Source organism: Anticarsia gemmatalis, chromosome 24 (genome assembly GCF_050436995.1).
Source record: "Anticarsia gemmatalis isolate Benzon Research Colony breed Stoneville strain chromosome 24, ilAntGemm2 primary, whole genome shotgun sequence".
In the NCBI taxonomy this organism is placed as follows: domain Eukaryota; kingdom Metazoa; phylum Arthropoda; class Insecta; order Lepidoptera; family Erebidae; genus Anticarsia; species Anticarsia gemmatalis.
In genome coordinates, this window is record NC_134768.1 from 3,593,417 (window position 1) to 3,610,988 (window position 17,572).

General features: G+C 32.1%; 1 protein-coding gene across 1 annotated transcript; it reads left to right on the forward strand.

Moving 5' to 3' along the window:
- Positions 1 to 287: 287 nt before the first annotated feature.
- On the forward strand, positions 288 to 2,772 carry LOC142983516 (uncharacterized). Its single transcript, XM_076130442.1, has 2 exons — positions 288 to 635; positions 956 to 2,772. The coding sequence occupies exon 2, from the start codon at positions 958 to 960 to the stop codon at positions 2,218 to 2,220; it is 1,263 nt and encodes a 420-aa protein (XP_075986557.1). The 5' UTR covers positions 288 to 635; positions 956 to 957; the 3' UTR covers positions 2,221 to 2,772.
- The last annotated feature ends 14,800 nt before the right edge of the window (positions 2,773 to 17,572 follow it).

Genomic DNA, 17,572 nt, shown 5'->3' on the forward strand with positions numbered 1-17,572 from the left:
GAATTTAACCTCTTTGTAGGCATTTTGTATTTATCTATTATTGGTAATAGCGCCATCTAGCGGCACTTTAAAGAATCACTTGCGCCTGATGTGTGGTGTGATCGATCTTTTTTATTTTTAAGAAAATGAAAGGGTCATCAATATCTTTGGTTATTTTTTTTGTCGTTAATATTTTGCAAATAACCGGTCAAGTAAAATAAATGCAAAATTATAATCGTATTTTATTTTTTCATATACCTACATAGTTTTTTCCTCAGGAAAAAAAAACAAAAATTAACTATGAATGAATCATAACAACAACATTACAATACAATATTAATAAAAAATGTTCAAAATAGTCTTTGAAGTGACTATAAACAAGGAAAACCCGAATAACAGGAGATTTACGTACACACGCTTCTGAGAATCGTTGCGAACTTCATTTAACTTCAATACAACGAAGTTGTTGCACGTAAACCTAAGATAAATCTGTATTTAATACATTTTTAAAACATAACAGATATGTTTTTGTGAAGTTCATTGTTGAAGTGATAACCTATTGGATGTAATGATTGCAAATTATTGTCCGTGAACTAACGATCTAGCTTATAAGATAAAGTGAGGTCTAAGCTTGCAACCTGTTTTGTATAACAAAGGTCAGTAAACTGTTTTTCTTATTATAATTAGGAATGAAATTATGCCAGTACCGTAATTCATTTTATTGTGATTATTTTTTGATGTTTTTTTTTTCAAAATCAATATTGTAATTATTTTCAATGTTTATGACTAGATGGCGTTGTGATATAGTACATAAAAAAGTTTCCCAGCGTTTTTTTTATTTAACGAATCACTAAATATATTTTTGACACTTATTAAGAAATTAAAGAAATAAGCCGATAGAAATTAAGCCATTAAAGCCATTGTCATAAGTAAACAAACACATAAAAATTAAACTCAATATTTTTGGTTATTTCAGCAATGTCTGCACTACAAAAGATTTTAATCATCGCTTTGTCGATACTTCTAACTGAAGCAGCACCGGAATGTAAGACATTTACCGACAAAGATGTGGTCTGTACAGCGGGAAATGAAGACTATCAGCTTGTGAGGGGCCTCGTATCAGATAACACAAGGACTACAGGCATTACGCTTAAAGCCTGTAGGATATATGACATAGAATATGAGTCTTTCAATGACTTAACATCTCTCAAATACCTAGACTTATCACAGAACAAAATATCTAAACTGAAACTAGGAGTAATCGACGAACCGAAACAACTAACTTATCTAAATCTTTCCTACAATATGCTTACTGATTTCCCGTTAGGACTATTCGATCAGACTACTAATATTGATTCACTGGATCTAAAAGGGAATAAAATTAATAAATTGGAATTGGGGATATTTGATCCTTTGAAGAAGTTGAAGTTTGTGGATCTGTCCAGCAATGCTTTGCAAGGTAAAGACATCAGTCCTTATTTGTTCGACCAAAGTCCCCATATTACTTTTATGGATTTTTCTAGAAACGATATGACTGATGCTCCAGAAAATCTGCTACATGCATTCCAAGAGTTGGAAGTGCTAAATTTAGATAGAACTTTCTTGAAAGAAGTTCCGCTATTTGCAACAAAATCGAATTTGAGGACGATGAAGCAATTAATCTTGTCTACGAATCAAATATCCTCTCTAGATAACGCAGCCATGTTTGTAAACCTGGATGGTCTACAAATACTAGACCTATCTTATAATATTATTGAAAGAATTAATGGCGATGTCTTATCTCCTTTGAAAAATTTACAGAAAATTGTCTTACGAAACAATAAAATTAAAACGATTCCTGATAATTTATTCAAGAACATGCCCAAGTTGTTCGCAATACAATTATTGGGAAATCAAATAGAAGATGTACCTATAAATGCTTTCAGAGGTTCGCCATTAAAATATTTGAATTTATCACACAATAAGATCACTTATCTTGTGGACAATTTTTGCTTAGAACTCCAAAACACAGGAGGTCGTTTGAAAAAGTTTTTGTTTGAACCAAATCCGTGGCAATGTGCTTGTCTCAACGATTTGCTAAAAGAAGTGAAGCGAATGGGGATCGAATACAACTCAGAGAAATATAATGGAAAAACTCCAGTTTGTGTAACTACGAATGAATTTAATTGTAAGAGACATCAAACATTTAACGAGTTTTATGTTGATTTGTATAACGATGTAGCAAAAACTTCAAAGAAATAGTTAGTGTAATTATACAACGCCATCTATTAGCTATGTTGTCAACTACTATGATATGGATTCTCTGAGAAGCTTAGTAGCGACTTCTAGCGAGTAAAAATAACAAAATGAATCGATTAGTCCTGTTGTTACACTGTTTTGCCGCAAGATGTCTCTATTAAAAAAAAACATTTAAGCTTGTTATTTCTGTAGGTAATAAATTAAATTTAATCTTTGTCAGTTCAATTATTTATTGTTAATCCGTTTAGTTAATTATATTTTAAACAACAATGGTGTTGAAATACTCCGTAAAAACGTGTCAAATACCTACCACTTACAAATATTCCTTTACTATAGTCGGTATAGACCTATTTATTTAATAAATGCATTTTAACAAAATAATTTGACATTAATTACAACACACGTTTGAAATAAACGTGATATTGTGACACCTTACACAATAAAAAAAATGGTAGTATTCATAGGTATTCCCCGCAGGTTTTACCCACTAATCACAAAGAAATCTCTTATGTAGGTACCTACCTACTTTACGTTATAATGAAACATATTTTCCAAATATCAAATGACCGATTTATGTACATAGGTATGTTATGATATAAATATTTCATGTGTAAGTAGGTATATCAGTTAACATAATTTCTTACAGATTTGTCTCTAAAACACCCCATCCTAAACCTAACCATTTTCGAGATATTTAAATTTAATTGGTTTTTATAAAGAATACCAGTTTTTTTAACTATCAGCTTACCTGTTTTGAAATGTATGAGTCTTATTATTACTAATATTTGATTTTTACATAAACTTATAAAGAGATCGTTCACAATGGTTGGTGAATCTCAATTTCACAAATGGCTTAATAATCATAAACAATGTTTTGCAAAGTCCATTAACCGGCCTCCTTCATTTATAATTAAACCAATTTCTGATATTTTAGACATTTTCATAAACTACGAGACCGCACACTCGATGATAGAAAAAATATTGACTAGTGTGAGACTCTTTTAGACAATGGGGTCTGCAGTATTTTATATCGATAAATAATTTATAAAATTTTGCGAATGAATGATCTATTGACCCAAGAAATAGCTTCTAGAATTAATATCAGTTATATCATGTCATAACAAAATATTAACTTTCTCTATTAATTGACAGAAAAATAAAGAGTTATTTATTGATTATTATTTTATGTCATAGAAGTGAAAATATCATTTTTAATTTTATGTTTTCTTTATTATATTAAGTTCTGAAAGGTGTCAAATATACCGACTCCATTATTTAACCTTTTATTTTATTTGATTTCATTCTGCAATTTATTTCCAAAACGTGTCAGTCATTCTTTATCGCCTATGATTATAAAAAAAATCTATATTATTTTATTTACAGAAGTTTTATAGAATTCTAAGGGTTTAATGACCATACTACAGTTCACTTTACAATTAAAACAAGGAACCCTAAAACTTCAAAACACGTGCAAGAAATTTATAAAACCAACATCTGCGAAATCGTATTTTTTTTCAGCAATTTCTTTTGAAGTTTTGATAAAAAATATTAGGGCTGTGGTGTTTTTTAGCGCTCAGTCGCTCACATATCGGATAGATTCGGCGCACGTATGTGACGGCCCTTATTGTATACAGCGAGATGTTTTACTGAAGATGTTGGCAATTAATTTTATAAGTACGGAAGATTACTTTTTTATTTTGTTAATTATTTATAAGGTTTATAATTTGTAATTGCCCGGTATTCAAAACTTTTGTACAATGTCGGCAAATATTTACTGTATATTTATATATGAACTATAAATTTATATATGAGAGAAGTTATTGATTCCCCGAATAATTTGAAATAGTAGGTTTATTGGTTCTTTTACTCATTACGTTTATGCTCTTAGAATTATATATTATAATAGGGAAAATATCTTTTGGAATTAAGAAGCCATAATTCTTGTAAAAAATGTAGAGACAAACAGTACCTACTTAAATAAATAAATTCAAAATATTTGTTACTAACAAAGTTATATTGTTCGCAGAAAACTTAAACTTTATGACTAAAACCACCTGTACACACGTAGAATTTTGATATCTCAGGTAACCAACCTTTTTTCACATTTCGAAATCCTTAATTATCTAGCACACGATCGCAATGTTTTTTATCAATCGGTCGATTCCACGCCATTTGCTTGTATACAAGTTGTGTTCCCCGAATATGATATTTTGTTAATTTTGTTAATTTATTATAAATTGGTGGCGATATAATAACTATAATGAGTTGGGTTCTTACGAAAGAAGGTTTTGTTTTAGCGAAAGAACCGACTTTGATTTGTGGTTTAAAAATGCCCTGATTTAGATTTGAAGTTTGCGCTAAAATGTTGGAATACTGCGTAGAAATTAGTGTATTAAAAAGTAAAGTATACTCTTAATAACTCCTATATACTCGAAGTATGTAATGATAGACGAGAGCCATGAGCATTCATCTCCGTGTGCGTGTTCGAGTTTTCGGACTTAAGGTCACACCAATGGCTTTTCGAAGTAATATAGAATTAATAATCCCTTTTTTCTAACGGTGAAATATCACATATACTTGAAAGATTTTGAAAACATTGTTGAAGAGACCAACTTGCAATTGGTCAGTTTAGTTGTTCTAAAGCTTAAACAGAACTGGGACCGTAAAATATTTTGTATTTATTATATTCGCCTATTTTCCTGTTCGGCCTTTTCCTAGCCATACTTATTAATTTAAATAGAAGTTAAAAAATATAATAATATACCTGTTTGAAACTTATACAGTAGTTACTAGTTAAGCTATAATGCTTGAATATAATGGCCAGGTTATAAAGGGCTTATCTTTACCGATCCTGTAGTTTTATTTTATGAATACTTTAATTATTTAATTTGTGTTTCATTTGTAGGTTATGTTAATTAAAACAGACTATAAAACCTGTTTATTTTTCTCTATGGTAGAGACAGACAGGCAAAATTACCAAGCGTTTATTTATGTTTCGAGCTTTAGTAAACTAAGTAAGCACAAACTTTAAATAAGAAATTTATCAGCGGATTAATGCAATCTGGCTCTTCATTTGGTCAGTTTGATCACAAACACAATAATTATGAAATAGGACGTATTATGTCATGTTAAGTTTTTAACCTTTCGCATAATATAATATTTTAGACTAATTAACATAATCCCTCATTAGTTGTCTTGTTTTTCTGGACGTTACAGCCATCCTACACCAGCATTTGCAGCGCTAAATTAATTACAATGGTATCTATAATTCTCACAAAAGGCAGGTTCAGACAGACAGGTTCATTGTGTAAATATTTTCTTACGGAAGTCGTTATCATAGTTTTTTGCAAATGGCGGATAATTGTGTCAAATATTATATAGTTGTATCCGGCTTGTGTCTTCCTTATCTTTCCCTCGAGGACTGCAGGAGGGATTAAGAGATTACTCCAGGGATCTACAGGTATTTAAGATTATCAGTTAGTCATGCTGTCAGGATGTGCCAAAATTACAATGTTATTGGTATCTTGGGACCGTCGCTAATATTTAAGTTTATGTGGTTCTGTAACACAAGATGTATGGACGTGAATTAGACAAGCGAAGTTTGTAAGGATCGTCTTTGGTATCTGCTGCTACGGGAAAAAGGCGTCATTTTATATGTATATGGTATGTATGTAGAATCCACTATATATTTATATGTTTAGGTTCTAATAGACGTATTAGGATTCGCTTACCATAAAATTAAACTGTTAGTAAAATTAATATTAGTTAAACCAAATGCCTCATATTACATTTTAATTTTATATGTTGCTATAACAAAATAATTTGTTTATTCATCTTGCATGTTTTCTTCGAACCTGTTACGAACTGAATTGAAAATCGTGAAAAGTAAGTCTTTTACAAAGTTACTACCAAACAGTATCTTCATTTTTAGCAGCTTTTTAATTCGACAACAGTTGTCATCTTGCACGACCGCCACAGATGTTAATGCAGGCTTATAATTGGCACTTTCTATGCTAAAACTCAGCGTAAAATCGCAAAGAAAGCAAAAGTATGGGTGCGCAGCTGACAGGGCACGAGCCGCGCTCCATCCGTCTTAATTGTTGGCTGTGATGGTAAAAAAATCATAAAAACTTTAGATAAAAAAGGCACAATTTGGCAAGGAAGGTAACACGACAGGAAGAGGCGAATGTTGCGGCCACTTCCGCGGTTTGTGCATCACGCTCTACTAGTGTGGATGAGACATTCTTTTGATTCATTTATTCCGTTTAAAGCCGTATCTTGATAGAGTACTTTCTTCTAATTGTTGATGCAATGCTCAATTCAGTAGTTTGATTTGATGACAAATAACTCTTATTATTTCATGCAATAATTGCTCCATATTAGATTAGATTATCATAAACTATTCGGTAAAGTTGTAATAAGGGTAAAGTTTTTTTTAGATTAGTAGACAAAAATATATATTTTAAATCAAATTTTAGTTTTAGAAATCAAAACGATGTCTTTGAAAAATATATAGAATCACTTAAGTTTATTTTATTTACAAGTCATATCCACACTAACATCGCCACACAATAAGGACCGCACTTTTTTCTTAATTTGATCAGCAATTGTTCAGATCATAATAACACAGTCATAGGAAGAGAAATTAAAAAAAAAACCTATGGCTCGTGCTTAAACCATAGCCATCTTTTTTTTACTTTTTTCTTCGGTGCCATTTTGGTTTTTTATCTTTTTGTTGGTGCAATGTAGTGAAATTAATTGTGCTAGCATGTGGTTAATGACAAGATGAATAGCTCAGCAGATGCAAAAGTTAAATTTTGATCTGCTCGCTGATATAAAAAGCTAAAATGAAAGTATTTTTTTTCTGGAGCGATTTATGGAAAGTATATTGACATATTGGTAAATGTATTTTTAAAATTTATGATTTTGTGATAACATAATTATTAAACAGTTGTTTGAAAACAATTTTAAGATGTTACTTAAATTATTTTTGAATTAATTGGTTAAGGTTTCGTAATGACAGTACTAAATTAATTATTCTCTTCAAAATCTTTGAAGTGTTTACTTCAAGCAATTTCGGTAACTTTGTGTCTTATCCTTAACTAAAGTAAACTAAAATGTCTTCAAGCTCGTCGATGAATAACTTAATCAGAAGTTAACAGTATTAAAAGGTCGCATTGACTTTAACCTGACTCTGATTTTAACCTCGTTAATGACCTTACAATGTCTTGTAACTTCCTAGTGACTGAGCTACAGCAAGAATCCATGAACTTCACTAAATAACTTGACAAAAAGATTTATATAGCTATATATCATTAACCTGTGTTTCGGCTCTTACGTTTGTATACAGGCGTTGAAACAATTGCATTAGTAAGAAGACTAAGTAGTATCTAGGTATCTAATATTGTGAATGGTCTAAAAACACATTTTTTATTTGGAATTCAGGATTTCTATAAATAGAACTAATAAAAACGGCTCTCTTAACAATTTATTTGTGGATTGAGATTTCAGGAAAATCCTTGAGAACCAATAAGTCACAGTCAAAGTTTACTACTGCTTACTGTACTAAAACTAGAGTATTAACTTCAATATTGAAACAAAATAGCTGCGGTCAAGTTTGTTATACGATAAAAAGTAGTATTGATCATTCAATAAACAAAATATACTCAAAAAATTAAACATTACGTCGAAGTGCCGAACGGCGGAAGTTTGGCACATGCCGCGTTTAAAAAAAAACGCTCAGCATTGCCAACTATAAAAAACTATAGTTTTATTTAAACTTTTTTGTAAACCGCGCGCTTTTTAGCAAGTATTTTTTATCTGTAGGCACAGAATGTTTTTATAGTGACCAGATGTTGTATGCAGATGACATTTTTTTTATTTCTCAGTGCGATTTTTAGTGGTTTGTCGGTAGATCGGACTTTTTTGAGGGCAGATGGTTTGCATATTTATATTTTTTTTGTTTAATAGGCTGTACATGCTAAAATAAACGCGTGTCCTATCAGCTGCCAGTTATGGAATTTTGCATATGTATAACGTTAATATCATGGATGATGAATAAGTAAACGTGATCGTTATTACTTATGATGTCTACTTAATGATTTTGTTGCTAATTAGCAATCATTAAATAAGGTTTAGCTGGAACATCGAGTTTAAACAAATGTGCGAAAATAGTAATGTTAAGAATTCTTATAGTAGAGTCGAATATTGTATTTCGTAATCCATCAAATGTTTGCGTTTCTAGCTCGTGTTCAAAAAGTAGATTTAATTGTCTGATATAGGCAACCACAGAGGGTCTTCCCTGTACACTATATTTTATTTTTGTATCTCCGACAGCGAAATCGTTAAATTCTATTGTCATGAACATGACACGAAGATTATAATAAATACCTAATTGATGATTTATGTCAAAAGTAATTAGTTTTGAACTGGATACTCAACAATGAGTATTTAAAATGCCTTTTGATTGAGCTATTACCGATAATTTTGCAACAAGAATTCCTAATAATATTAGAAATACATCCATGGATGCATTCGCGTGAGGCGATAGTAGGCTGCAACTTATCATAATCACGCTATTTAGTTATGAGTGCATCAGAATTCATCGTTTTTGTTCCATCGTTTTGAGACGAATTTCGCGGAAACATTAGACATTAAAGAGCCGTGGATCATGCGATGCGATTAAAATAAAATAAAATATAATTGCTATTCAAAAACAAATAACTCGTGCCCAGCCCGCGGCATGGAGCACAATCAAAAGATTTTTGGATTTGAATAAATCAATCCCTTATAGAAATGCATCGATATACAGGCTGACGGTGATGTGAGAACATTCTGACACACTTCATTTTATATAGCACGTACGTCGTACAGTTCTGGTGAGATATGTTTTAATTTGATGTAAGAAAATAAATTGTAGAGACATAGAGCTTCTTTAATAATGAAATGGTAGGTTTAGGGAACAAAGCGCTGAATTGATGTGGGTGAATTATACTAATGGAGTAGTTTTCACATTTTAATAGCTTCCTTAACACGATTATTGCAGTTATTTTAATTGATTACGTTCCTTAGTCAGGACTGATTCTTAAGTCTTATAATGAGTCACACCAGCACATCAAAATATGACTATTAAACGTACTGCATTTAATTTGTGTACTTATGCTGATAATAATAGTTTTTGTTTTATCAAAATCGGATCAAAATTACCGAAGTTACAGCGTTATAAAGTTTCACTGCTTTTTTAAATTTGCGTTGCTCCGCGCGCTATGCGCTGACGTCACGACGCAACAGACACGCTTGTTCGACTGCGGGTGATGCGGAGTTTTGATTTGAAAAGTGATTTGCATTTAATATTTAAAGAGTCTGAGTATGTGTATGTGTTATAAATTTAATCATCGTGTTTTTTGTAAAATAAGATATCCTCGATCTCGATCGCCACGCACACAATCATCAACTAGACCCAGGTAAATAAAGTTGAACTCGTATACTACTAATAATATTTTTGTGTGTAGTTAACAATAAAATTGAAAGTTTGTTAGAACTGGCATTACAAATAATGAGTGTTACGTACCTACCAAGTGTAAATTTGGAAAACATAGTTTTAAAATAATATTATAAAAAAAAAGTTGTCACCCCTGCCTCTGACTTTAGTCAGGTTGATGGCTATCATATGAACGCATGAATCTACTCTGTAGGTAGGTAGTCTTATATGATTGGGTGTGTAATGAGAACTTTTAAACTAACATTTTAATTTTGATATTATTAGATTTAATAAACATGGGTTATTTTTTCAAAACAAAAAACCAACGCCAACTCAACCGCCGCGATCGGCTCGCCGCCGCCTGTGAGGTCATTGAACTGCTTATTAAATAGTATCAACTGTTAGGTAGAAGTTCATTGCTAGGTATGTATGAACATGATATGGCATCTTGATCTTGAGGAAGTGTTCAAAAGGCAATAAACTTCTATTTAACATTTGCGCTTGACAGTATCAGAACCGGGCTTTAAGTTTTAGATTAGGTGTCTTTTGCAAAAATATAAAACAGTTTACATGGTACAGAAAAAAACAATTTTTGGGGTGTTTTTTCACTGGAGTTAGTACACATAGGAACAATACAATATTTTCTAACCATTTTGTTTGTCCACTATAAGCAAAACAAATTATTTAAAGCGAAACCGCGAGAGCGCAACGAGCCTATGTAGGTATCGGCAAGTACTGACGAAATAGCAGTGTCACGAGATGACGTCACACGTCCGTGCGGCCGCTTCGCCGGAGTTTGGCGCGAAGGCCATACTTTGACGTTTAATATCTCGGTCATTATTGAAGATACGAAAAAAATAAAAACAGATTTTTTATCCTTGAAGTACCTAGTTTTTAAATATGCTCATAACAAAAATCATTGGTGTGACTCATTAGACTCTCTAAATTCATCCGATGTCATTACATGTACAAGCGTAAAGGATATTAATATACAATAATTTCATTAAAATAAGAAGAAATAATGACAGAATTTAACTTAAAGATATATTTGATTATTGTTATACATATTATGTATTGTTTCTTCACATATTTCAGCACATTAGTCATATATTTAAGACAAGTTCACACCCTGTATCCGTGCACTTTTTCGTAACGTTTAGAGGTCGACTTTTTGAAGGGTTTTTTCTCCATTTCGATGCCAATTATGCACATTTTTGCCGCAGCGGTCCGTTTGGACCGTTCCCTCTACTCTCATACGCGCTTCAAAGGATTCCATCAAATAAAAATCGGGTAGGACTCTTTTTGTAATGGTTTTTGTTCGTATATTGATGAGTCTTCCAGGTTTAAAGGAATTCCTGAGAGGACGGAGAGGACAGACGCTATTGTATCGAATAACCTGATCCCTGTCAGTGGTGACGTATACCTCGTACATATACCACGTACCGACCTACATGTTGTATAGCTATAGCTACCGATCTGCGCGGGATTAATACTGCACGTGGGACTCACTTACTTGAAGACAGTACTTGTATTATACGCATCTAATGCATCCTATTATTTGAACTATAAATGTGAAAGTCAGAGAAGATGGACCTATGTTTGTTTGTTCGTTAGTCTTTCACACAAGCTATCAGATTTCGATGACATTTGGTACAAAGGTTGTTTGTTACGTGTATGCAACACTTGCACATATGACTATTTCCACGCAAACGAAAACGCAGACAGATGCTATTCTATTAAACATGTAAAATTATTGTCTCAGGTCCGTAAAAATACAAACGAATTCGTTGATAAATTAAGAAATAAATTGGTAAATGAATCAATTAATAAATTACTTGTTCAGTTACATAAATAATTCATGGTAATTAATTACAACATATTTTTGCTAAAACCATGCCATAGACAATTAAAATTTGTTTCAACGTTAAGTCATAATGTTCAGTGCAAACTTTATTGTACTTAAGGTAGGATATATAGGTTTAGAATAAATAAGGGTGTTATTATTCAAGTCTATCTATCAAAGGGCCTTTCCTACAAGAAATATTCAACATACGTACCTACGCTGCATGATTGTGAAACATACATCATAAGCTTTTTACATGAACAAGCGAAGACTAAATAAGTACAATAGCATCAAAACCCATTATTCAAACCTAACATGAACGCTTAAACCATCAATTCACCATTTGCATAGCAAAACAAAACAAAAATGAGTACTTAAAAGTGCGTCGGGCATGTACAAAAAATGGCGGCTCTGAAGCAGGTATGCTCACAGTAATCCTATGTGACAATGGCTGATCCACCTGTCAAAACAAGACTACATACAGGTGGTACAGCACCTGACTAAAGGGGGGAGGTGGGGGGCGGGTAGACCAGGTGAGATCATATTGAAATAATCCATTAATGGACTACGGATGATCTATCATTTTAGTCTGGAAATAGAATTTGAGGGTGACCTAGATGTGGGATCGAGTGTGGCGTTATGGTGTCTTTACTCGTTTGTAGTGTTAAAAGTCGCTCCCCGCGTTTGTATGCTTGGGTTTTTTAAACTACGCAACGGATTTTGTTGCGATTTTTTAAATAGATATGGTGATTCAAGAGGAAGGTTTATAAGCAAAAATAGTAACATTTTTTTTGGAAAAATAACGGTTTAAACCGGGCGACGCCGGGCCGGGCCGCTAGTTTATAATAAGCACAAGTCCTTATTATCTGTTATCAATATTATAAATGCAAAATTTTATTGATGTTTCCTTAAATGTGTTCCTCAATCACGCTAAAATTACTGAACAGATCTTTTTGTTCATAAGCTTATTAGCTTAATGAATATGTATAACACCATCTATGAGTAATTAATTTCACTTGTACTCGCAAAAGAATCTCCAAAAATGCGTAATATCGTAAATAATGATATGATAAAACGTACTATCCGTTGCCATAGTTACAATTTTAATAACAAAAAACAATAACGACACTATTATATTAACTTATAATTAAGGAGCTATAGACCTATGCGAATGATGATGTCGTTTTGACAGCTCTGTACAGCTTTGCGTGTAAAAGTTGACATAGTGTCAACACTGTCAGCGCAATCCCTCGGCAAATATGTTTCATCCGATTATTGCAACCGTTGCAAATCAAATAGAAAATATTATGGCAAATAAAAGGGTTATATTTACCGCTAGGCATCAAAGTACACTTTTTTTTATAAAGAACTTTAGTATATATAGAGAATAATAGATATTAATTAACCAGAAATTGATTAAAAATGGGTGACTCTACTTATTCATATTTTGCGCAAAAACTTTCAAATAAGTACTGAACTGTTTTGGTTTGAATAAAGCAATGGATACAAGTTTCTAGAGCAAAATGTATGTATACTAAAACGATGATAACGCTTATTCTACCTGCAGAATTAATCTGCGAGCAAATCCATTATTTCCCACAAACCAGAGGTTACATAAAGTTAGCCAGCCTCTACCTCCGTGCAGATAATGCCATAGTCTCTATTTTAACTACATCGAACTAGTTTAGGAACTGTCTATAATAGACCAATTGAGCCTAGAGCTTTGATATTACTCTAATGCGTTACTTCCTTTTTACGAACACCACTTACACAAGCATACACACATTACAACAGTATAGTTTGTCTTTAAGGAGGTTTTAATCTAAAATAGTAATTTAGTGACCCCACCTCGTTCATATTAATATATTATCAACGTCTTGAAACAGCCACCTGGCCGCTGCACTCGGGTTTATTACCAATTTTTAAAGGAATAAAAATATGAAACGTTTCTCATACTTCGTTATCATCTGGTAGTTCAATAGTATACCTACTGCCTACTAAAGGTGTTCACAACTTAATTGGATTTTTTTAACGATTCGCGGATAGGAAATTTAATAAAAAAGTTATAAACCCTTTTATTATATCGAGACATGTGCTGAGATATCTATAAACGTAAGTGACTGCTGACAATAGACTCGTGCCGATTTTTTTCTATGCGGAAGACGATAGGCGAAAGCAAACATTCGACAGCCACAAAAGACTGGCACACTCCACTCAAGATCGAGTTTCTTGAAAAAAAAATTGAGAAAAAAGATAGCACATGCCGAAATCTGATTACACCACCATATTTGATCAAAGGGTTGCCGTTTTGCCAAACATTGCAGATCACAAAAACTATTGGAACGTAGGTTGTACCTTTTTGCACCCGTTTGTTTTTTTGGGAAAAAAAATGCAAAATCGATTTCGGCAGATGTCCACAAATAGAAAGGGTTTGATGGGGTTTTTTTAAACAAAAAATAGCGGACGCATCGGCTGTAGACAATGGATGGACCGTTATGGATCGACTGTCAAAATTCGCCATTATGAGCTAAAGAGTTATTTTATCGGATCATTAATGTTGTGTGTTAAATAGATCGTTTTGTTTGTGATAGCGGGAAACGATAATGATCGGAAGAGGATGCATGGTGCAGTCTGCTAATCGGTATTCATTATGTAGACAAATGTTTCTTTTAAATTGATTTCTGTAATAATGCGTATGGTGTAATATTTTTTTGTATTCTTGCCTTAATGCTTCTTTTAATTACGATGGAAATTGCATCTATAATTTTGTATAAAGTATTTGTAGTCCAGCACTTTACGAAACTTTTTTTGGATGTTATGTTATTTTACATTGTATAACTGTGATTTTTTTTTACTGAACACGTTGATGAATTATTAATGTGGAAGAAGTAGTCGTGTAAAATACTCAAATAACATGCATGCAGTTTTTCCTCGCGTAAACCTGGTTGCCTAATTCGGATTGTACTTTGCATGTCCTAATGTAATTTCTATAATACTCAGTATATTATTTTAATGTTTCTCTTGTAGTGAAATAGAAAAGATCTGTAGGAGTTTAATATAGTTTAATACAAATAAAAATGATTTTTATCATAAGTTGCAATTTGTAAAGCAAAATCCTTACTTTAAGTGTGCGAATGCGATCAGTATTAATAAAAAACAACGTGTCTTTAAATAACAAATTCTTGAAGCGATTCTCAAAAAAATATACCTATTTATAGCAGTAAATAATTAAATTAAGTTAAAATATAATGAAGGCAATTTATGCAGTGTTGAGTAATTGTTCCTTGCTTCGTGTAGCTATTTATCTGTCCAATTGTTTATTTATAAAAGAATGTAGTTATAATTACGCAAGGATATCCACATTTATTTTTATAAAAGAATAATTAAATTATAATTGGTATTTTATAAGTTATATTCAATTGTAATCTAAACCCAATATCTATACGGCTATTAAGAGCAATTTTCCATTAAACTTAATGAATCTGCTACAAACGAAATATTTTGGTTTAGCGGGAGTATCCCAGGTTTTTGAAACCCTAGATATGATCATTAGTTAATTATGAAATAAAGAAGATATTCTCCGTTTGTAATATTATGTTTTGATGGTAAGTAGTGGCTATCGAATTAATTTTCTTGTTCGTCACTAGCAAAATTTTGAACATTATCGTGATAACTTGAGATTCCAGGTTATAAAACTACATGTGTTTAATTTCATAAAAAAACATTCGGTTGACTGCCTCCCTGGGCCTTTGGAGACCGCGATGACTCGTGTTCGATTCCCGGGTCGGGTAAAGTGCTATTGGTTTTTTATTAAGATGTATAGGTTACAATACTTCACTGTAGCCTCCGTTGCGCAGTGGTTTAGGTCACCACATCGCTACCATTGCGACGGGAAGTTCTACAATCTACAAATAATTGTTTCGAGTCTGGTTGTATACTTTGTGTCCGTTGTTTGTGTGTTTGTAAAAGTCCCCACGACACAAGAGCAATTCTAAGTGCGGGAGTAGTCTTTGGAGAAAAAGAAAAAAAAAGTAAGCATTGCCTTCTTATGTTTTTGCATCAAAGAGTAACAAAACAAACATACATCCTCACAAAGTATCAGATTTAAAATATTAGCAGTATATTTAAGTCTTCTTTACTCAAGTGTATTACATCATAATTCCTGCGTTTTCATACAAATGATATTGTATATCGAAGGCGACGTATTCAGAATATGGACGTGTTTTTTGCGTGAAGTGTCTAATGCCTAAAATGGAGTGACGCCAGCCGACGACGGAATTCAAACTAAGTGGCTTAGTATTATAGGAGGGTTTCTTTAAGTTTAGATATAAATAATATTGGATTAGAAGGTATGTGTTTGTTGTTAAATAACGTACCTAATTCTAGGAACATTTCAAAGATTTTGGCAAAATTATCCATAAGAATAGGAATTATTATTTCGGACCAAAAATTATAATATTTTGTTAGTACCTACTCAATGAACTTTTATCGCAATATCTCGAGATTTAATCTAAAGACTTCTGAAGAATAGTAATGTTTTCTACATAATAACCAATTCTTATTCATAAACACACTAAAAACGTATATAGTTAAAAAACTACTACAATATGTTTTCTCTTTTTCATTTCGCTAAGGAGTGAAAGAAACAAAACACTTTATAGGCCTTACATAACTTAATATATTTTTATGAATAAGAGGGTAAGTATCTAAGACTCTACAGAAATGCTCCCTCAAATATGAAATGATATTTCAAAATCTTTTATGACTTATGCCTATGACGATTTAAAGTCGAATCGAAGTCAAAAAGTTTATACGATAAAAGCATTAAGATTAATCTCGTATAAAACGAAGCCCCTATTATCAAGTTTAAGAAGAAAATATCTTTAGCACCACAAAAACTGATCGAAAGCATCGTACATTCGATCGACAATGATAACCAAACAACATAGAACCCTACCAACAAAACACAGAACAATATTGAACCTTAAGGCTGTGTATTTAAGGTTGATAATGGTAAATGTATGGTGTGTGGAGAGGTCATAGTTGTCTGGTAATTCCTTACTATGGCACGCGACGTAAATTCTATGTTGAGGGTTACCTTGTAAGGAGATGAAAGGGAAAGCCCTCGCCAACAAAATATACGTTTAGGTATTTGCTACTGAAAAAAACTGCAAACAATTAGTTTAGGTTTTTTTGAAAATAGATTTTTTTTACATTGAAAATAACTATTTATTTACGTTTCGTAACCAAAAAAAACACTATTTTTAAGGTTTTTACATTTGATATAAAATCTACAAGCAATAACATTTATTACGTCATTTAAAATGCTAATAAAATTGTCTAAATTATTATGTACTTGCAAATAAAATTGCTTTAAAAAAATCCCTATTGTATTATAAGCGGCGGTTTCAAAACGAAAGCATGTTCAGTTTGCGATGTCGTTCAGAAATGCATTGGCAGGATGTGTGGAATCCTTGCCTTGCCCTTATATAGCGAGTTTAGATTAACAAGGGCCGAACCGAACGATGTGCAAAATCGATTAAATGAATTAATCGATTAATTCGAATCATTGGCTCCGAGTATTCGAATTTATAACACGATTATATTTTTAATTTTGTTAGAGGTGAATTTTAAGACAACAATTTCATTTTGGATTCTTTAAACGTAGAAAAAAAACATGTTCTAAAAGGTTTTTGTGCCGGTAACAAAGTCCTGTATGAAAAAATGTATGAATGTGAATGAATCTAGGGAAGTTTGCAAGGAGTGACTGATCTTTAGTCTCTTTCTAGCCCTATGGAAAAAAAGGTGTGATATTATGTATGTATGTAAAAGTAGAAATAATGAAGTTGAAATTGTAGTATTATAATTGGTTTAATCGCACATTTAATTTTATTAATTGATAGTCAGTCTAATAATAGAACTAAGCAGCTATTTTTTTATAAGTAATTCGTCGTGTTATCAATTATACTTTATAAGTCTAGTAATGTCTTTCAAGGATGATAATTATTAGCGCCTTGATCGACAAATAATAT

Coding starts and splice junctions, on each gene's coding strand:
- LOC142983516 (XM_076130442.1), top strand. CDS start 958: ATGTCTGCACTACAAAAGATTTTAATCATCGCTTTGTCGATACTTCTA.